Source organism: Nothobranchius furzeri, chromosome 12 (genome assembly GCF_043380555.1).
Source record: "Nothobranchius furzeri strain GRZ-AD chromosome 12, NfurGRZ-RIMD1, whole genome shotgun sequence".
Classification (NCBI taxonomy): Eukaryota; Metazoa; Chordata; class Actinopteri; order Cyprinodontiformes; family Nothobranchiidae; genus Nothobranchius; species Nothobranchius furzeri.
Window position 1 is genome coordinate 47383583 of NC_091752.1, and position 22472 is coordinate 47406054.

The window sequence follows — 22472 nt, forward strand, 5'->3', positions numbered from 1 at the left end:
GTACACTTCTTAGTTTCGTTGAACCATACGAACCCTATAAAAATATTGATTGTGTTCTCTCTCTCAACCTAACACTCAAAAAAGCTTAGCCGTAACACATTGTTCACAATTGTGTTGTGTTTCAAAAGTAATAGCAGTAATTTCAACCTGTGTAAGTATACCGCGTCAAGATTATGTATCAGACAGTTTGTAATAAGGCAAACCATTTGTAAATCCGTTAATATTTTACCGAGTTATAAGTATTTTTATTTGAGCCGTGCACTCACCCTCAGCTAGGGAACGATTAGCTGTCTGAAGTAAGATGGCTGCCATCTAAGGACGCTGTTGACTCCCAGTTAGGGGATCTAGCTAATATTATATATGATATCTATGATTATTACAGTCATGACTATATATGCACATGTCTACAATATATATCTTGTTATTACAGTGATGTCTATACGTGCATGTCTACAATATATCTTATTATTACAGTGATGTCTGTATATGCATGTCTACAATATATATCTTATTACAGTCTTGTCTATATATGCACATGTCTACAATATATATCTTATTATTACAGTCATATCAATATATGTACGTCTACAATATATATTATTACAGTCATATCTATATAGGCATGTCTACAATATTTATCTTATTATTACAGTCATGTCTATATATGCAAGTCTACAATATATATCTTATTACAGTCATGTCTATATATGCACATGTCTACAATATATATCTTATTACAGTCATGTGTATATATGCACATGTCTACAATATATATCTTATTACAGTCATGTCTACAATATATATCTTATTATTACAGTCATGTCTATATATGCATGTCTGCAATATATATCTTATTACAGTCATGTGTATATATGCACATGTCTACAATATATATCTTATTAATACAGTCATATCATATATGCATGTCTACAATATATTTATTATTACAGTTATATCTATATATGCACATGTTTACAATATACGATATCTTATTACAGTCATGTCTATATATGCATGTCTACAATATATATCTTATTACAGTCATGTGTATATATGCACATGTCTACAATATATATCTTATTACAGTCATGTCTATATATGCATGTCTACAATATATATCTTATTATTACAGTCATGTCTATATATGCATGTCTGCAATATATATCTTATTACAGTCATGTGTATATATGCACATGTCTACAATATATATCTTATTACAGTCATGTCTATATATGCATGTCTACAATATATATCTTATTATTACAGTCATGTCTATATATGCATGTCTGCAATATATATCTTATTACAGTCATGTCTATATATGAATGTCTGCAATATATATCTTATTACAGTCATGTGTATATATGCACATGTCTACAATATATATCTTATTACAGTCATGTCTACAATATATATCTTATTATTACAGTCATGTCTATATATGCATGTCTGCAATATATATCTTATTACAGTCATGTGTATATATGCACATGTCTACAATATATATCTTATTAATACAGTCATATCATATATGCATGTCTACAATATATTTATTATTACAGTTATATCTATATATGCACATGTTTACAATATACGATATCTTATTACAGTCATGTCTATATATGCATGTCTACAATATATATCTTATTACAGTCATGTCTATATATGCATGTCTACAATATATATCTTATTACAGTCATGTGTATATATGCACATGTCTACAATATATATCTTATTAATACAGTCATGTCTATATATGCATGTCTACAATATATTTATTATTACAGTTATATCTATATATGCACATGTTTACAATATACGATATCTTATTACAGTCATGTCTATATATGCATGTCTACAATATATATCTTATTACAGTCATGTGTACATATGCACATGTCTACAATATATATCTTATTAATCAGGGCTGTGCAGAGACCTTTGAAGGGGCGGGTGCTCAAATTTAAAAAGGGGCACACAGAATAATATTTTCAAACACCATGACATAACCACAGTATACCCGGCTGAATAACAATTCATATTTATTAGAAATTCAAAATGGAAGCGAATCATTATATACACCATAAGGACAATGTAAAGCAAAAGTAACTTGTTTAGGTAAATGGTCTGTATTTGTATAATGCCTTCTTAGGGTTCTACAACCCCCCAAGGCACATTACAACACAATCAGTCATTCACACACATTAACACACTGATGGTGATGAGCTATGATGTAGCCATAGCTGCTCTGGAGCGCACTGACAGAGGTGAAGCTGCTGAGCACAGGCGCCACTAGTCCCTCCGACCACCACCAGCAGGCAAAGCAGGTTAAGTGTCTTGCCCAAGGACTCAACAGCATCAATCTCTGATTGAAGTCAGGATCAAACCTGCAACGTTCCGATTACTGGACAACCTGCTCCACCTCCTGATCTATTGCTGTCCTATTTTACCTGATGATGGGGCACAATGTAGCTGTTGCAGGGTTGCTCCTCTTGCTGCTGCTGATGATGCTGGAGGGCAAGGCTGTGTTGATCTCAGACTGTAGGTAGTAAAACGAACAGAGGAGAATTGTTAGTCAATTACAAAATTAATGTAAGATAATAAAAAAATCGCAAAAAATTGGTGAAAACTCTTAGAACTGTAAGACAGAAATATCTGAGACAACACCTGTGGTGAATAAATGGAAATCTAAACATTAGTGGATAATAGAGGAGTTTATGTCAGAGATAAGAATGTGACAGTAATATAAACAGAAAGAGTTGTGTGTGTCTTCAATCTCCTCATGTGATCTATCACTCTCCACTTGCTGTCCATCTAAGAACAAGGCAAAATTAGCTATTGTATGAATGAATTATGTAGTTATTCACATTTAACAGGTCTTGCACCTAATCCATGATCAAGAGGCTAACAAAAAACATTTTCTGGCATCAAAACATTGCAGTTGTGTATATTATTGTTTCTACACTTGTTGCTGTGATGCAACTTACCTGCACTCTTTTATCCAGCTGGTGAGGGACCCACTGCCTTTAGCTGCCTCACATAGCTCTTTCTGTCGCTGCTTCCGCCTCCTGTCCTTACGAAGCATGTCTGTACAATGATATATCATAATTAATTCACAAATATTTTTTCATGCATATAAAACTCATGCATACACATTCTGGGACATTTCATTCCTTTTCCAGAAAACTAACTGTATATAATTTGGCCACAAATTAGCTTCATGATGCTGATCCAGAATATTTCCATAATATTTTAATCATAGTGCTTTAGTAATTATAATAAAAATAAAGAATAAAACAATGTTTATGCTTTCATTCAGTTTTACTATCTACTTTGTGCAAAACAGAGAACTGTACAGATAAAATAATTTTGCTGTGAAAACAGTAGTTTTTTTTAAATGTACAGTACATCTTTAAAACATAATGTTTTTAATACAATGCATTCAAAAAGAGAGCGAATATAAACTCCAAATTTTGAGAATATGCATAGTATTAGTGAACTATAAAACCCACCAGAAGGGCTGAGAAACCTTAAAATCTAAAACAAAACTATGTTCCCTAAAACGCTGGACAGAATTAACAGACAAGGACTGAATATTTAGTAACACAAAACTTGTGACGGATGTTACCTTTAGTATTTTTCTTATTTCCTTTCACAAAAGGTAGCTAAATTTTAAATTTGTTCAAGTTTTATTAGTCCGCGAACAAGGAAGTGATTTTGTAAACAAGAAGTAGGGCTGTGTGAGACCCCAGTCACGTGACACGCAGCAGCGATAGGAATGCAACTTTGCGGTACCTAGTTAACAACAATGACATTTTATTGTCAAATTCCCAATATTTAAGATTGAAAAAATATTTTCGTACAAGTACTTATGTACAGAATGTTTTTGGTTAATCCTAAAGTTACTGAGGTTCAGAATCGGTACCCAGCCACAGACACACACCCAGCTAGTAATATATCACACACCTAGGGCCACAAAACAACTTAATAATGTACAAAATAATCTAATAACTGTGTATAGTAGTGTGCATCCTACTTACCGGTGTTAGTCCGTTTCTCCCAATCAATATGTATGTCCTAAAAGCTCTGCACCACTCGCTCGGCCGTGAAGAAAATGTGGGCTTGTTGTGACCGGCTGTGCGCTCTGGCGTGAGGAAGAGACGGAATGGTCACGTGACGGTATGGTCACGTGACTCACGCCAGCCATATAACATTATTAAACAGAAATTTTATTAATTATTATTTTTGTTATTCTTGAGGGGGCACGAACAGAAAATTCTTAAAATAAATAAATATATATAAAAAATCATTAAACCTCAAAAAGGGCACTTTGGGCACATGGGAGAAAAGGGGCAGGGTCTCAAGCACCCTCCGCCCCCCCCCCCCCCCCCTGCATGTGCCTGTTATTAATACAGTCATGTCTATATATGCATGTCTACAATATATTTATTATTACAGTTATATATATATATATATTAATACAGTCATATCTATATAGGCATGTCTACAATATTCATATTATTGCAGTCATATCTATATATGCACATGTCTACAATATACAATATTATTACAGTCATATCTATATATGCACATGTCTACAATATACAATATCTTATTACAGTCATGTTTATATATGCATGTCTACAATATTTATCTTTGTCACGCTGTGAGTTGGGGGAGGTTAGGACCCAAGATGCAGACCCAGGATGACACAAGACAGGAGTAGTGAAAACGTAAAAATCCTTTATTTAAGGGTAAATCCAAAGGGCTGGAAGCCAAAAACCAAAAATCCAAGAATCAAAACCCTGCGAATATCCAAAAACACAAGAGACCTAGAGAAATTCCAAATACCTAGAGAGGGGCAAGACAACGCTGACACAAACAATGAACCAACAACCACATTCAGACGCAGACAGGGTTATATACATAAGGGCTGGGTGATTAGGGAATTGTGCACAGGTGAGACCAATAAACAGAGGAGGAGCACAACAGAGCAGGGGAGGAAACCAGACCTAAAAATGGGGAAGGGAGCAAAATTAACTAGAGAGAGAAAACAAACTTGTGTAATGGGTTAATTTACATGTGATTTAATGAACCATGAGACATGAGATTCCGTAGGAAATATGGAATCAACCTTATGGATCTGTGGGTACTTTTTAACCAGAAGATTGGAACTTTTTATTGCAGGGATTATGCAACCACTTCATATTAACTCAAAGACAACAGAAGAGAGAGTCAAGTTTTAAAAGTTTAAAGATTTATTACTAAACAAATTAAAACTAGACTAACTTTAACGCTAAATGTATGGTGTAACGAAGGTGAAATGAGATGGAGAATGGTGTAGTATGGAATGTTGTTCAGAACCAGCAAATCCGAAGAAACAATTAGTTCTGCTCGGAGTGAAGGTGATGTCTTCGTGCTAAGCTTTGGTTAGGAGATTCATAAACACATTCAACGCCATTCTGTCGGTCTACGTACCCTTGGCGGAAGTCCCCGTCTAGATCAGGAGGTGTAGAGGTCCAGCTTGACCTTTGTGGAGCCGAAGCCTGCAGAACAGCCGCGGCAGCTGACCAGTCTGGTCTTGAGATACTTCCGGGTCACGACAGTTTATCGGCATCTAACAAGACCCAAAACGGGGTCGTGATGGTTCAGCTTTTATTCTGAAAGGAACCGTTGCAGCAGGTGGAACGGCAACAGGTTTTCCAGCTTGTCGTTGGTTCTTTTGGCTGAAGAGGCGAGTTACGGATTGGCCACTCCATCAAATTCTCTCTAACGCTTTGAACTGGCGTTAAAGATGACGTGGGCATAGTTTTATACTTCGGATATTTTGGTTTATGGACAAATGAAAAGATGACAGATTTACCAAGCACCACCAAGTGCCTCTGTCAGATCTGGCAGATTCTGACTGGATCAGTAAAAGCAGTGTGTCATGTCTTAACGCTACGTGAGATCAGTCTCAGTCTCATTTAAAGTCATATTACTTATTATACTCTATAGGATTATAATAAAGTAACATTTTCATTTCACAGATTGGTCACATCTTATTATTGACTAACACTTTGATTAGCTTATCAAAAATAGATTCTTTGATTTTTTTAAAAGAGAGAGTCCTTTTTTTCATTCTTCTCTTGAGCTGGAAAGGAACAATTTAGAGCAAATGCTTGAGACCTTGAGGCAATATCTCATGCAGATTAGTTCTGTGTCAGAGGAGAGGGGGAAAATGACGTTTAGGTGGAAAACAGTCATTTCATTACGTTACACTAGATAAAACACTTAACAGAAGACTAATGATAAAAGGTGTCTAAGGAAAAATGTAAGGGAAACTTAAAGCCCCCTTCAGACAGGCCATGAAAAACGGAAATGTTCCGGAATCTGTCCGTAAGACCTTTCTGTCTGAATACAAACATCCGGATAACGTGTTCCGGAATTTATCCGGACGAAGCCCCTAGTAACAGGTCCGGACTTGTTACGGACAGGGTGGCTGCTTCAGACTGGTGAGGTAAAGTTCCGGACAAGAGGGAGGGGGAGGAGGAGGGGACCGGGGGACGCTGTGAGCACCTATATAGCCCGCTGCTGTAGCATGCGGCGAACCACGGCAGCTCGCCTCCTACGGTACCGTCTAGACGCGCGACGGAGCGCTTCACACCACTTCAGTGATTCCTTTAACCATTGAGCTTCATCATCCAGGTCTCTTATGCGTCTTCGTGTGCGCAGAATTATGCTTAAGCGCCTCGTGATTTTTATCTTGAGAGGCGCTATAGAAATGATATTTTCTTCTTCTTCTTAACATAAGTCCGATCCCCCCCCCCCCCCCCCCCCCACCCCCCCCACCTGCCGCCGCCGTCAGACATCTGGAACTTTTCCCTGCTGTGTGAACGCAGCCGAAAGGACAAGTTCCGGTACAAAAGTGGTGTGTCTGAAAACACAGTTCCGGTTAAAAACCGGATTGAATTGTCCGCAAATGTTCCAGAATGTCTGTCTGAAAAGGGCTGGAGGGGGTTGGGGACTGAAACCTGGGGGAAACATCTAAGGGGGAAAAACCTGGAGTGGCCTGGGGAACACAAGGAGACACATGAGAGAGATGCAGGACGCAGACCATGACAATCTTATTATTATAGCTATATCTATATATGCACATGTCTACAATATATATCTTATTATTACAGTCTTGTCTATATATGCACATGTCTACAATATATATATTATTATTACAGTCTTGTCTATATATGCACATGTGTACAATATATATCTTATTATTACAGTCATGTCTATATGTGCACATGTTTATGTTTGTTTATATATTTAGCAGACGCTTTTGTCCAAAGCGACTTACAAGTGATAATCGGCATGTTGCCCTTGAGGCTAACAACAACAACTTGACATCAATCATGGAGAGGAGGGAACAAAGGAGTGAACAGTAGAGAGGGGGGACGGGTGCAGGGAAGGTGCTAGCTAAGAAGATGCTCTCAGAAGAGCAGAGCCTTCAGGAGTTTCTTGAAAATTGAAAAGGAAGCCGCTGTTCTGGTAGTGCTTGGAAGGTGATTCCACATTTGTGGAACGATGCATGAGAAGAGTCTGGATTGTCCTGAGCGTGGTGTAGGCACTGCTAGCCGACGATCCTGTGATGACCGGAGCGACCGGGCCGAGACGTAAGCCTTTTTTCTAAACAATTAAAAACATGACAAGCTAACTAAGACTACTGTGATGGATGAATCTAAGTAGATGGGATGTGATGTATGTGATGTATGGTGATTGAATGGTGTGTTTATCACAACCTTGTATCTAGAAGAACTAAGTTCTGGGTGTGAAAATAATTTGGTTTGCATTACCATTAAACTATGAAGTTGGTTCTTATCAAAACGGCATCAGACACAATCATGCTGTGTCTACCTCACCCTTTCTTTGGAGACCCTCTTCGCAGATCCGGAGGTCAGATGACCTCTGGGCACCGAGGTTCAGTAGATTAACCGCAACACAGACACTCCAGTCCAGAGATGTCGCCAGGCACACAGGTTGGAACTAGTTTGTGTCTAGAGCAGCTGTTTCTGAATAGCTGAAGGAACCGTTTTGCTGTGTCAGCTGTAGGCAGCTTTTAGCTTGTCAATGCGGTGGTTATAGAGTGTCCTCCGGTGGCCAGTCCAGAGTTCCGCTCAAACTAACAGAATGCTGAATCTCACAGAATGCTCGAATGACTCCGTAATTGATTCTGTTTTAATATTCTCATATTATGATTTACTTGGCCAATCGGAACGTGCCATGTTAAGAGGTGTTAACAAACAAAACTCAGAACATCACGCCTTCTTTCAGATACAAGATGCTCTGATTTGTGGGTAAGAAAATATGTATGTGCATAAATTACTTTAAGCTTATCTTATGAACATTGTGTATGAGTGTAGATAATGATTCACTTGTTAAACCAAACATTACTGATCATAACATCAAAATGTTTCATTGTAGCATTAAAATTCATTTAAACCTTTTTAACTTAGGCACAGATTAATCAAAACATTTAATTTAACCATCTTTTGTACCTTCTTGCTGTGTTTGTTAATTAATTCCATTTTTTTAAACACAGATAAGGTTTTTCTTTACCTTGCTGACGGTTTTGTTTGCTTTTTATGTGAAACAGCAGCAGGAAGTCTAAAACAGGAACTGATGTCACACCAACTGACGTTTATATATATATATGGCTATGTATACTTTAAATTACTGTAGCCGTCGTCGTCGTCGTCTTCCTCCGCTTATCCGGGTCAGGGTCGCGGGGGCAGCATCCCAACTAGGGAGCTCCAGACCGTCCTCTCCCCAGCCACCTCCACCAGCTCCTCCGGCAGGACCCCAAGGCGTTCCCGGACCAGATTGGAGATGTAACCTCTCCAACGTGTCCTGGGTCGACCCGGGGGCCTTCTGCCGGCAGGACATGCCCGAAACACCTCCCCGGGGAGGCGTCCAGGAGGCATCCTGACCAGATGCCCAAACCACCTCAACTGGCTCCTTTCGATCCGGAGGAGCAGCGGTTCTACACCGAGTCCCTCCCGAATTTCCGAGCTCCTCACCCTATCTCTAAGGCTGAGCCCGGCCACCCTACGGAGGAAACTCATTTCGGCCGCTTGTATCCGCAATCTCGTTCTTTCGGTCATTACCCAAAGCTCATGACCATAGGTGAGGATTGGGACGTAGATCGACCGGTAAATCGAGAGCCTGGCTTTCTGGCTCAGCTCCCTCTTCCCCACGACAGATCGGCTCAGCGTCCGCATCACTGCAGACGCCGAACCAATCCGCCTGTCGATCTCCCGATCCCTCCTACCCTCACTCGTGAACAAGACCCCGAGATACTTAAACTCCTCCACTTGAGGTAGGACCCCTCCCCCGACCCGGAGGTGGCAAGCCACCCTTTTCCGGTCGAGAACCATGGTCTCGGATTTGGAGGTGCTGATCCTCATCCCAGCCGCTTCACATTCGGCCGCGAACCTACCCAGCAAGAGCTGAAGGTCAGAGCTGGATGAAGCTAGGAGGACCACATCATCCGCAAAAAGCAGAGACGAGATTCTCCTGCCACCAAACTCGACACACTCCACACCACGGCTGCGTCTAGAAATTCTGTCCATAAAAGTGATGAACAGAACCGGTGACAAAGGGCAGCCCTGGCGGAGTCCAACCCTCACTGGGAACAGGTCCGACTTACTACCGGCTATGCGGACCAAACTCACGCTCCTCTGGTAAAGGGACTGAATGGCCCTTAACAGAAAGCCACCCACCCCATACTCCTGGAGCGTCCCCCACAGGGTGCCCCTGGGGACACGGTCATAAGCCTTCTCCAAATCCACAAAGCACATGTGGATTGGTTGGGCAAACTCCCATGCCCCATCCATCACCCTTGCAAGGGTATAGAGCTGGTCCACAGTTCCACGGCCAGGACGAAAACCACATTGCTCCTCCTCTATCTGAGATTCAACTATCGATCGGACCCTCCTCTCCAGTACCTTGGAGTAGACCTTTCCAGGGAGGCTGAGGAGTGTGATCCCCCTATAGTTGGAACACACCCTCAGGTCACCCTTCTTAAAGATGGGGACCACCACCCCGGTCTGCCACTCCCTAGGAACTGCCCCCGATGACCATGCAATGTTGTAGAGACGTGTCAACCATGACAGCCCTACAACATCCATAGCCTTGAGATACCCAGGACGTACCTCATCCGCCCCCGGGGCTCCGCCGCTGTGTAGTTGTTTGACTACCTCAGCAACTTCTGCCCCCGAGATCGGACAGTCCATCCCCAGGCCTCCCAGCTCTGGTTCCTCCTCGGAATGCGCATTGGTGGGATTGAGGAGCTCCTCAAAGTATTCCTTCCACCGTCCGACTATAGCCTCAGTTGACGTCAGCAGCTCCCCATCCCCACTGTAAACAGTGTGAGCGAGTTGCTGCCTTCCTCTCCTGAGGCGCCGGACAGTTTGCCAGAACCTCTTTGGAGCCGATCGATAGTCTTTCTCCATGGCCTCACCAAACTCCTCCCACGCCCGAGATTTTGCCTCGGCAACTGCCACTGCTGCACCCCGCTTGGCTATCCGGTACCTGTCTGCTGCCTCCGGAGACCCACAGACCAGCCACGCCCTGTAGGCCTCCTTCTTCAGCCTGACGGCTCCCCGAACCTCTGGTGTCCACCAGCGGGTACGGGGGTTGCCACCACGACTGGCACCGGCCACCTTACGGCCACAGCTAGCAACAGCCGCCTCGACAATCGCAGAGTGGAACAAGGCCCACTCGGACTCAATGTCCCCCACTGCTCTCGGGACGTGGTCAAAGCTCTGCCGGAGGTGGGAGTTGAAGACCGTCTTGACAGGTTCTTCTGCCAGGCGTTCCCAGCAGACCCTCACTATGCGTTTGGGTCTGCCAGGTCTACGCGGCATGTTCCCTTGCCATCTGATCCAACTCACCACCAGGTGGTGATCAGTTGACAGCTCCGCCCCTCTCTTCACTCGGGTGTCCAAAACATACGGCCGCAGGTCAGATGATACGACTACAAAATCTATCATCGACCTGTGACCTAGGCTGCCCTGGTACCAAGTGTACCGGTGGGCATCCTTATGTTCGAACATGGTGTTCGTTATGGCCAAACTGCGGCTTGCACAGAAGTCCAATAACAAAACACCGCTCGAGTTCAGATTAGGTGGGCCGTTCCTCCCAATCACACCCCTCCAGGTCAAGCTGTCATTGCCCACGTGAGCATTGAAGTCCCCCAGCAGGACAATGGAGTCCCCTGATGGAGCACTATCTAGCACTCGTCCCAGGGACTCCAAAAAGGGTGGGTACTCTGAACTGATATTTGGCCCATAAGCACAAACAACAGTCAGGACCCGTTCTCCGACCCGAAGGCGCAAGGAAGCTACCCTCTTGTCCCCCGGGGTAAACCCCAACACACAGGCAGAGAGTCTCTGGGCTAACAAAAAGCCAACCCCAGCCCTCCGCCTCTCACCCGGAGCAACTCCAGCAAAGTAGAGTGTCCAACCCCTCTCCAGGTCTCGGGTCCCAGAGCCAATGCAATGTGTCGAGGTGAGTTCGACTATATCTAGCCGGTACCACTCAACCTCTGCCACAAGCTCCGGCTCCTTCCCCGCCAGCGAGGTGACGTTCCATGTCCCAAAAACTAGTTTTCTTGTCCGGGGATTGGACCGCCAAGGCTCCCGCCTTGGTCTGCCACCCGATTCGCATTGCACCGGACCCTTCATGTTCCTCCTGCGGGTGGTGGGTCCACAGTTGGACGAGCCCATGTATCCGGTTCGGGCTGGGCCCGGCCGGGCCCCATGGGCGAAAGCCCGGCCACCAGGCGCTCGCTCACGGGCCCCAACCCCAGGCCTGGCTCCAGGGTGGGACCCCGGTAACCCTCCGGGCCGGGTACTCCGACTCTTCGTTTTAACCGCCATGAAAGATCCTTCGAACCGTTCTTTGTCTCACCCTTCACCTAAGACCAATTTGTCATGGGAGACCCTACCAGGGGCACTAAGTGCCCCAGACAACATAGCTCCTAGGATCATTAGGGCACTCAAACTCCTCCACCACGATAAGGTGACGGTTCAAGGAGGAGAAAATCTAACTAATTACTGTAGCTTACAATTAAATGTGTTAATGAAAGATTAAATGCTTTGTGGAGTGAAATAACAGGAATTTCTCGGCCAAACCCATCTTATTTCATAGACACATCTTTGGCGTTTATAACAAATTAAGCCTTTTGAAAATCGGTTGAAAATTGAGCAAGTTAGAGTTGCTTGAGAAAGGGGGGCAGCGGTCTGAGGTAAGATGGCCGCCACGTTCCTACGTCGCATCCCATTGACGAACAGTGGGGACGAGGCATCTAGTGTTTATACATACATATCTATGCCGGAGCCGATCTGGTACCGACAACGGATCTACGTCACCGGGTCACGTGATCAACAAAGCTTTTCCCGCCAACACCGTTCGGTCTTCACGGAGGAGAAACGGATAAGTTTTCTGATCGAGAGTTCGGGATGTTCTGCGAGAAGGCCATGGAGATGATCCGGGAGCTGCACCGGATGAGCGACGGACAGCTGCCCGCTTTCAACGTGAGGAACGCGGGTAACGGTCGCAGCAGCTGACTCCGTGTACAGCCAAGCTGGTTTAAGGTTGTTCAGATGTTGCCAACAGAAGCAGAAGTCTTAAGAACCAGTAGACCAAAGGATAGCTTAAACGGAACACCGGCTACAGTTCGGCTCTGATTTAACCCGGTAGCATGCTGTTCTACTGTTCCTTAAACCAGAACCCACATGCTGGCTCTGTTTCAGGAGGACGGGCTGCGCCAGGTTCTACAGGAGATGGAGGCTCTGTACGAACAGAACCAAGCTGACGTGTGAGTTCAGGCTGCTTCTGGTTCTAGGGTTCGGTGGACCGACATCTGAACGCTACTAAACTGTAAAAGATCAAAAAGATGCGGCTTCAACCACAGAGTTCGGGTTCTGGTTTTGTTTATCTACAGAAACCCTCCTCATATACTGAGGCCTCTCCTGTTTGACCTGACCTCTGACCCCACATCACCTGTAGAGAAAAGGTCAAACTGGTTCAAGAGCCTTTTCATGCATGAAGGATGAGGGGTCCAGAGGTCAGATACTGGTTCTGGACTGGCCTGAGTCCAGATGACCCGTATGTGACCTTACAGTAAGTCAGCTGATCTTCTGTTTCAGGAACGAGGCCAAGTCCTTCGGGCGCTCAGACCTCATCCCCTCCATCAAACTGCGTCACTGCTGCCTGCTGAGGAACCAGCGCTGCATCACTGCCTACCTGTAACTCCGCCCACAGTCATGTGACCAGCCTCACCTGCAGTCACTACGGTTTTTTTTACCGTTTGTTGTTTACAGGTACGACCGCCTGCTGAGGATCAGAGCGCTGAGATGGGAGTACGGCAGCGTTCTACCCGCCAACGTTCGCTTCCACATGTCTGCAGAGGAGGTCGGTGTGACATCACCTCCTGTTTTAGACTTCCTGTTGCTGCTTCACATAGAAAGCAAACTTTTCAATTCCTTGAAACTTTTATTTTGAAAGTGTCAGTGTTGTATTAGAACAGCTCAGTGTGTGTGTGTGTGTTGCTTTCAGGTGCAGTGGTTTGGTCAGTATAAAAAGTCTCTTGCTTCCTTCATGCGTTCCCTTGGTGAGGGGGAGGGGCTTGACATCACACAGGACATCAAGCCTCCAAAGAGTCTCTACATCCAGGTGAGTCACACCTGCCTGACCTCTGACCTACGGTCTGTCCTCATCATGCTGATGTCATGTTTGTTTCCAGGTGAGGTGTCTTAAGGACCATGGAGAGTTTGAGATCGAGGATGGAACGGTGATCTTGCTGAAGAAGAACAGCCAGGTCAGAATAGGATGCAGTTTGGATGAACACTCACTCACACACACACACACACACACGATTGGGCCGACAGCATGACATCAGAACCAGACCGTCCTCACAGCCTCAACAGGAAGCTCAGGATCAGGTGTATTGATTACCTGATCACCAGCAGCAGGAGCTCTCTGGAGCATACAGGTGTGTGTTGACATGTAGAGGAAGCAGCTGTGGATCTGGGATGGACCCACACTCACATTATTCCCAGGAGATGAATCCTGTGGCCCGTGTGTGTGTGTGCGTGTGTGCATGTGACGTGAAGCCTTAGAACGCAGCAGCTCACAGGAAGTTGTGTTTGTGTTCTCAGCACTTCCTGCCTCGGTGGAAATGTGAGCAGCTGATTCGCCAGGGCGTCTTGGAGCACGTGGTGTCGTGACGAGAGAAGATTGTGTGTGTGTGTGTGTGTGTGTGTGTGTGTGTGTGTGTGTGTGTGTGTGGTCACAACAAATAAAAGTGTTGTACCCATTCTGTGGCCTCTGTTGTGTCTCTGTGGTCCTGGAAGTGAAGAAACTCACGTGTCAGGTGCCATAGAAAGATGACAAGCAGCTGATAAAAACATAATGAGTCACACTTTGGTCCACAGGTGAGCTTTGGTGTGTTGCACCTGAACAGGTGAGAAATAGAGCAGCAAACACACTGATGCTGCCTGCTGTAACGTCCAGAAATGGTCAGTTTTCACCTACATATTGACCGACACAATGTCCGGTCACCTACAGACCTAATTCCACTATCTGAGTGGAGTTTCTATCCTGCCTTCTAAAGCCCAGAAGATTCTGAAGCCCTTGTTGACATTCAGGGGGAACAAGATGCCAGCCTATGTTCCCAAACAAAGCCTTCTTTTGATAAGACCACAGGATTGCTCACTCTCATGAAATAACTTTTACAACTCGTAAGTTAAAAAATAATATGGTTGAATGAACAAATGTTATATGTATAATAATGTTGATGTTTGAATAATCGGTGCCTAATTCAATGACACATTTGTCATTTTAATATGACACATTTTGATGTCATGATTAGTAATGTTTCATTAATCAGCACACTGAACAAGACACTCCATATCTCAATGATGCAAGTTATAATCAACGTCACTGCACATAGATATTTTATCCACAAAATCAGCATCTTCATATCTGAGGGAGGTGTGTGTCTGAGTTTGTTGGCAACATCCCTTTACAGGCAAGTTCTGATTTATCAATAAACCAAGATATGGCCATTATTTAAAACAGCATCACTCCCTGAGTGACTCAGTTGAGCCTAACTCTGACTGGCCATCGAAGGGAAACTCTGCTCCCATCGCATCTTTGACAAGCTGTCAAAACCTATTGCATGCTACAGCTGACCGCAAATGGTTCCTTCAGAATAAAGCTGAACCAACTTCAGCTCCTTAAGAGTTATTCCTAAGATGCAAACTGTGGTGACCTGGAGACATCTCGAGACCGGTCAGGTCGTACTGCGGTTTCTCCTACGGACTTCGGTACCTTTGGGGTCCATCCGACTACCTGACAGCCTGGATCTACCACGGGGTCTCTGACGAAGGGTACGTAGTCTCAGATTGCGTCTGATGTGGTTTTAGAAACCATCACTATAGTTTATAGCAGACCAAATTCACTCCCACTCAGAACTCAAAAGTTTCTCCAGATACGAAGGTTCTGATAACATCACATTCACACCTCACATTCATCACATTAAGTGTCCTAGTGTCAGGTTTTTAATTCTTTAGAAAATAAATTTCTTACTCTTTATAAACTTGACTCTCTTCTTGAATTAAAACGAAGTGTCTGACAATCCCTGAATAAACAAAGAATTCTAAATCTTCTGGTTGAACATTAAAACACCAATCAGACTGGATTTCCATATTCATATGGAAATTCACATCATATTGGTAAAAGTGTAGGGTAGTATATCAAGCTTTAAAAGTACCCAAATAAATACGTATGTTACTCTCCTACACTGCAATCCAGTGACATAATACTGGAATCCTTCTGAGACAAACACCTGTACAGGTGAGGAGGCCACAGCCACAAGCTGTAACTCAAATACTTTCTCCATCAGTTTGGCATCACAACAAGATACCGCCAGGTGACTTGGTTAGTGGAGGCAGAGTCAGAAAGCTGCTGGTCTGATGATTCAGCTCGTTTATTAAGGAGGTTTGTGACATCATCACGGTTAAAGGATGGAAACTGGATTCCGACAGGAAATCAGAGGGATCAGTGATGGGATCTCTACAGCTTCTCACTGCGGACTGGCCCAGACCAGGTGCGGAGAGGTCAGGTAGCGAGCACTGTGGCAACGGCCTCACGTAGAAGCTGGTTGAGCACTCGAACCTTCTCCTCAAACAGTAGGTTCTTCTTCTCTGCCTCTTTCTGGCGCAGCTCAGTGACCTGCAGGGCCTTCATCAACTGGGAGTTCTCCACATACAGATCCTTCATCATCTCACTCGTCCTGTTGTTCTTCACCAGCTGCTGACGAGAGCAATGATTAACCCACAGAACTGCAGGAGCCTAACCTGGAATCAGAAATAAAGCTCACCTGCTCTTTGAGCTGGTTGATCTTCTCCTGCAGAACCAGGCGGAGTGCCTTCAGCTGGGCCTCCAGCTCCTCAACCCGCTGCTGCAGCGCTACCGTGGCCTTGTCAAACTGCTTCTGAACAGAGGCAGGACATCAGTTCAGACCAACAGGCATCACACAGGTGCTTTTGCCTCTGACACACCTGCTTCATGATGATTTGAGAGCCGCTCTGCTGGACCTGCAGCTTTGCCACCTCCTCCAGCTGCTGACTCCTCTTCATCTCTGCCTCCAGTTGGGCCTGAAGAACCTCGACCTGCTCCCCGCAGCCTGCCTGCTGCTGCAGCTGCTGCACCTGTCGCAGGTGCTGGGCCTTCGCAACACTGAGGGCAGTGTCCGCTCGCACAGCCTGCTCACACAGGCAAAACAGGAAGTCAAGCAGGAAGTAGAATAGTGTCAGGGTGAAAAGCCTTGAGGGGCATCTGCAGAGCTGCTCAGACGTGGCTTTAACATCACGGCAGTGGCGTAGCCAGAAACTCATTTGTGGGCGGGCCCAATAAATGTAATTGAAAACAAGTATATTTCGATCGATCGATCGATCTATCCATCTATCTATCTGTAGCGTCATGAATGGCCTCTTATTTGTGAACCAAAGGTCACATTTTCCCAGCTGGGTCAAGCTGAGTCGAGCTGTAACTTTGCCCCACAGATTACCCGCCAGGAGCCGTGATGTCTGCTGAACACCATCTTTATCTGCTGCTGTTCCGTCCCAAGATGAAGGACACTTCAAGATTTTAAAATAATAATTTTTAAATAATAATTTTAATAAACTCTTTGACTTTATTACTGTTTATTACAATCATATAATAATCATTATAAATAATCATCTTGGTTCAGTATAAATGTATTTAATTACTGGAATGACTTATTATGATTTGGGTAATAATAATAATTATTATTTATGATAATCAGAAATGTGTGTTCAGTAAACCAGAAGGTCATTTGCACGTTAACCACCTCATGCAGAGGGTGAATCCAGGGTAAAGGTTAACCACCTCACATGTCTTTACTCCATAACATCAAGCTTTCTGATGCTGAGAGGACGTGTTCTGAGGTTTTGTTAAAACCAAATCTCTGCAGCTGAACATCAGTTCTTGAACCCACCAGAGGATGAGGGTCGGCCGCCCCAGCCTCACTAAGCATTCTGTCACGCCGATATAATTGCTCCGAATAAACGCACCTGTAACCAGATGACGCAAAAACTCCTTCAGAGTTAAGCCAGACGCAAGCTCAACACTGTGTACCCTGCGACAACTCTGGACCAGAGAATCGGTTCCACTCGGGTCTTCTCTACCGGACCGAGTACCTTGAGGCTGACAACATCCTCCTTTGACCTCCGGATCTACACAGAGGGTCGTCTAACTGGGTGATGTAGAACACAGATTGTGTCCGATGCTGTTTTCTCTAAGAAACATCAGTTAGCTGCAAAACAACTTTCCACCCAGAATGCACTTCTCTCTCTGAAAGAAACCTTCTGAGATTCATTCACGCATCCAAACCTCGCATTCCACTTTAGTTTTCCATCCAGTCACAGGTTTGTTTTGATAACAAGTTTAACATCAAGCTGTTTCAAATTGTCATTTTTTCAAATTGTCATTTTTAAAAGTGTTAGTAATAAATTCTTAACTTTTTAAAACCTTCATTGAAATGAAACACAGAATGGTGTAGATTTTGGTTATTGAATAAGCAAAGATTCCTTTAAGCTTCTGATTCAATAAATAAACTTTTGCTATTAAATTTAAATATCTTAAATTAAACATTAATCTTTGGATTAAAATATAGACCAAATCCTAGTATGTAGATTAACCACGCTCTATCTATCTATCTATCTATCTATCTATCTATCTATCTATCTATCTATCTATCTATCTATCTATCTATCTATCTATCTATCTATCTATCTATCTATCTATCTATCTATCTATCTATCTATCTATCTATCTATCTACAGGGCCTGAAATTCACTGCAGGATTGCGGGTATTGCGCGTTATATAGTCGCTTCTCGTAAATCTAGTTTTATAATGCGGGAAAGTCCCGCACAGCCTGCAGCAACTGTGGACGTTTGTATTGGAGCCATTAAAATCCCACAACATGGAAGCCGTTCTTCATCTTGGTGATTGGCGGCGCGCTGGGATTTTCACCGTCAGACCTTACAAAATGTGTTTGATAGACTCAAGTCCGCTAATCTAACTTTGAACCTCGCAAAATGCGAGTTTGTTAAAGCAACTGTCCGGTATCTAGGAAAAGAAGTAGGTCAAGGTCAAGTAAGGGCCCTAACTGACAAAATCCAGGCCATCATCTCTTTTCCTCCTCCTACCACACGGAGGGAGCCAAGACGGTTCCTAGGCGTGGGTGGTTATTACCGATGTTTTTGTAGGAACTTTTCGACTGTTGCGAAACTTTTAACAGATATGTTGAGTACTAACATTCCTTTCTCTTGGACCCAAGACTGTCACCAGGCTTTCCTTTCTCTTAGAAACCTGCTTTGTTGTGCTCCGATCCTGGCTGCTCCTGACCTGTCCCGGCCATTTAAACTTGAGGTTGATGCCTCTGACGCCGAAGCAGGAGCTGTTCTCCTTCAAGAAGATGCCGATGGGCTTGATCACCCTGTCTGTTACTTCTCTAGGAAATTCAGTCAGTCACAACGCGCGTACTCCACCATTGAAAAGGAAACTTTGGCATTAATTTGGTCCCTACAACATTTCCATGTTTATGTCAACAGTCATTTCACCACAGTTGTCTTTACAGACCACAACCCGCTGACCTTCTTGGGATGCATGTTCAACTCCAACCAGCGTCTGATGAGATGGGCCCTCCTCCTCCAAGAGTTCAACCCAGAAGTCCGCCACAAGAAAGGAACGGATAACGTGATGGCTGACGCCTTTTCGAGAAGTCATGTAGATTGAGGCTCCCTGGCAGGTTCATGAACTTCACCCCTTTGGGTGTTGTTCCTTTGGTTGTTTTAATAGTGTTGGGGACCATAGAGGTTAGTGTTGGAGAGGAGCCTCTCCATCTCTGGAACACTCAGTGGCGCTGCGGGGTCGGCGCACTGATTATTTGTGTTTAATCAGCCCACCTCTCCGTCTCCATGAAGACCAGGGTCAGTTAGTTACCTTTTAGATTCAGTTAGCGGGAGCGCTCATGACTTCGAAAGCAACAACCACAAGATGACCTTGTGGTTGTTGTTTTGAGGGAGGAGGTGTAACGGACGCCGTCTGTTTTGTGGCCACTAGGTGGCCTCAGTGTCACTACCTGCTTTCCTGGCTCTAGCTGAGCCAGGTGTAACTGATTTCAATCAGTGAGGCTTCCTGTTAAAAGGGAGCTTCAGGTGATACAGGAAGGGGGAAAGTTGAGAAGAGAACAGACAGGTGTTAGCTCTCCTCTTTTCCCTCCTCGTCCAGATGTTAAAGTCTCTCTATGCTTACCTGAGTGGTATTGACAATCACTTCCTAGTCATCTAGAGCTTGTTTTGTGTTTCTTCAGCATCCTCGTTAAAGAGATCTAGCTCACCCTTTTGGTGGAGTTTTTGGTCAATCTAGCTCATTCTTTACCCGGTTTTAATCCCCTGCGCTTTGTGTTTATTATGGTTGTTAATCTCCAGTTTTGGACGTCTCTTGTTTTTGTAAGATTTTATCCCTTTATCTGCATAAAGCAGTGACTTCTTAGTTAAATAAACTCCTTTAAGAGAGTGAATCTTGGTTTGTTCCTGTTCACAAACATTTCTTTATGCCCCCGAACCACGTCATCTCTTAGTCGAGCTGGGGGCCGTAAAACCATCTATATCTATATATAGATAGATCGATCTTTATCTATATAGATATATCTGTATCTATATAGATATAGATGGATCTATCTATCTAGAAATATATATTGATAGAAAGAATATCAGAAATAGTATTAATTAAAATTTAATTCTGTTTCATTTCATTGTGTGAAGGACTGAAAAGACACCTCTCCAAAATAAAATAAATGTACATGGCATTTTTTAGGGATGCCATTTGAGTGGGTGGGCCCTGGTTGGAAGTGGGTGATCCTGGGCCCACCCATAGCCACGCCCCTGGCTGCTGCTTTTGTAACACAGACACAGAAAGCTGTGGTCTGGCTCTGAGCGCTGAAGAAGTTCTGTTCTGATTGGTTTTTTCTGTCATGTAAAAACTCGCCCTACGTTCATAAAGAACAGGTCTAACTCTTCTAGCCATTGCATTAGAACTCCATTTGAATTAGTTTGTTGTGTCTAATTAATCCATCTCCTTTCAATCGTGGTTCTGACCCGGATCCTGACCTGGTCTTGGGCCTGGGTTAGGGCTGCCTCAACATCCATCAGTCTAGACTTCAGGGTATGCAGCTCCTGGGTCAGTTTCTGGACTTGAACCTCCTGGACCTGCAGTTTAGACACCTGACACAAACATCAACCAATCAGCAGGCCTTCCTCACTAACCCTAACCTCCTCCACCCTGATGAACTGGGTAATACCTGCTGTTGGAGCTCCTGGTTCTGGACTTTCATCCTGTGGATCTGCTCCTGCAGAGTGATGGAGGCCTGCTCCTGGGTCTCCTGCAGCTCCTGGTGGAGCTCCTCCTTCTTCAGCAGCTTCTGGAAATTTGCCTCCAGCTGCACCACCTGCAGAACATAAACCCATCAGACCAAAACTGTCAAACTGACTCAAAAAGCTCCAGGTGACCTCACCTGATTTTCAGCCTCACTGAGCTTGCTGTACAGCTCTAACACCTCTTGGGCATGGCTTACTTTCTCCTGAGTGATGACGAGGAGCTCAGACTGAAGACGCTCCACCTCCTCCTGCAGGGAGTTCACCTGACAAGGGCACATGTGTAAACAGAAGATTTTTATTTCACCTGTATGTTTTCTGTGAACAGGTGTGTGAAAAACATAACATGGTTACATTTACATCCACCCATTTTCTTCCGCTTATCCAGGGTCGGTTCGCAGGGCAGCAGCCTAAGGCCTAGTCCACACGTAGCCGTTTTTTTTAAACGAATATCCGCCCCTCCAAAAACTTGCATCCACACCACCTCGTTTAAAAAAAACTCTGTCCACACGTACCCGGATAAATACGTTGTTAAGGACATACCAGACCTGTAGGCGGCAGTACTTCCCCCGTTCTTAACCTCGTCCTTCGTCTGTGGTCTTCCGCAAGGAGAAGTAATTCCGCTTACAAAAACAAGGAAGCAAAAAGCGCTTGGACAATTGATAAAGCGAGCGCAGCTCAGAGGGCATCCATGCTGTCGGCTAGTGTAAACACAGGTCGCACACGTGATGTCAGCAGTTTTTTGTCGCGGAAAGTGATGTTGCGGACCTTAAAACTCCGGTTTTGTCTGTCCACACGCAGACACCCAAAACGGAGAAAACGCAGATCTTCACTTTGGCCGGGGTTTTTAAAAAGATCCGTTTTTGTGTGAAAAAACTCCGTTTTCGTGTGGATGACAGGCCAAAACGTAGAAAAATATCTACGTTTTGGCAGATCCCCGGCTACGTGTGGACAGGGCCTAAGAAGGGAGGCCCAGACTTCTGCATAAAGCAGAGATTAGATTCTCCTGCCACCAAACTCCACACCCTCCACACCACGGCTGTGCCTAGAAATCCTGTCCATAAACGTTATAAACAGGACCGGTGACAAAAGGCAGCCCTGGCCGAGTCCAACCCTCACTAGGAACAGATTCGACTCACTGCCGGCTATGTGGACCAAACTCACACCCCTCTGGTACAAGGACTGAATGGCCCATACTCCTGGAGTGTTCCCCACAGGGCGACTCTGGGGACACGGTCATAAGCCTTCACTAAATCCACAAAACACATGTGGATTTGTTGGACAAACTCCCATGACCCCATCACCCTAGCAAGGGTAAAGAGTTGGTCCACAGTTCCACAGCCAGGACAAAAACCACATTGCTCCTCCTCTGAGGTTCAACTATCGACTGGACCCTCCTCTCCAGTACCCTGGAGTAGACATTTCCCGAGAAGCTGAGGAGTGTGATCCCCCTATAGTTGGAACAC

At 44.4% G+C, this 22472-nt stretch overlaps 2 protein-coding genes across 10 annotated transcripts in view; one reads left to right on the forward strand and one right to left on the reverse strand.

The window, feature by feature from the left end:
• Positions 1 to 12388: 12388 nt before the first annotated feature.
• On the forward strand, positions 12389 to 14357 carry gins1 (GINS complex subunit 1 (Psf1 homolog)). 2 transcript variants are annotated; one of them, XM_015941838.3, is made up of 7 exons: positions 12389 to 12572; positions 12792 to 12856; positions 13188 to 13286; positions 13362 to 13452; positions 13597 to 13713; positions 13784 to 13858; positions 14199 to 14357. In XM_015941838.3, exons 1-7 carry the CDS (start codon positions 12498 to 12500, stop codon positions 14265 to 14267), a joined length of 591 nt encoding a protein of 196 aa, XP_015797324.1. In that variant the 5' UTR covers positions 12389 to 12497; the 3' UTR covers positions 14268 to 14357. The 2 variants fall into 2 exon arrangements, with proteins under 2 accessions (XP_015797324.1, XP_015797325.1); XM_015941839.3 differs by having other exon boundaries at positions 12464 to 12585.
• A 1655-nt stretch (positions 14358 to 16012) lies between these two features.
• The window catches only part of ninl (ninein-like), a 100062-nt gene continuing 93602 nt past the window's right edge, over positions 16013 to 22472 (reverse strand). For 5 of the 8 annotated variants that reach the window (XM_054735122.2, XM_054735118.2, XM_054735116.2 and 2 more), the window contains 6 exons: positions 21147 to 21272; positions 20934 to 21080; positions 20743 to 20856; positions 16605 to 16808; positions 16424 to 16537; positions 16013 to 16353 (listed from right to left, as the gene is read on the reverse strand). In XM_054735122.2, the coding sequence (XP_054591097.2) occupies positions 16162 to 16353; positions 16424 to 16537; positions 16605 to 16808; positions 20743 to 20856; positions 20934 to 21080; positions 21147 to 21272 (897 nt within the window). In that variant the 3' untranslated portion in view covers positions 16013 to 16161. The remainder of the gene's footprint in view (positions 16354 to 16423; positions 16538 to 16604; positions 16809 to 20742; positions 20857 to 20933; positions 21081 to 21146; positions 21273 to 22472) is intronic. The other 3 variants (XM_054735119.2, XM_054735117.2, XM_054735115.2) reach the window with 2 other exon arrangements.

What these genes read in the sequence shown, in the direction of transcription:
- gins1 (XM_015941838.3), top strand. Translation starts at nt 12,498, where the DNA reads ATGTTCTGCGAGAAGGCCATGGAGATGATCCGGGAGCTGCACCGGATG. An exon ending in GAACAGAACCAAGCTGACGT is followed by an intron (nt 12,857 to 13,187) that starts GTGAGTTCAGGC and finishes CTTCTGTTTCAG; the next exon opens with GAACGAGGCCAAGTCCTTCG. An exon ending in CAAAGAGTCTCTACATCCAG is followed by an intron (nt 13,714 to 13,783) that starts GTGAGTCACACC and finishes GTTTGTTTCCAG; the next exon opens with GTGAGGTGTCTTAAGGACCA.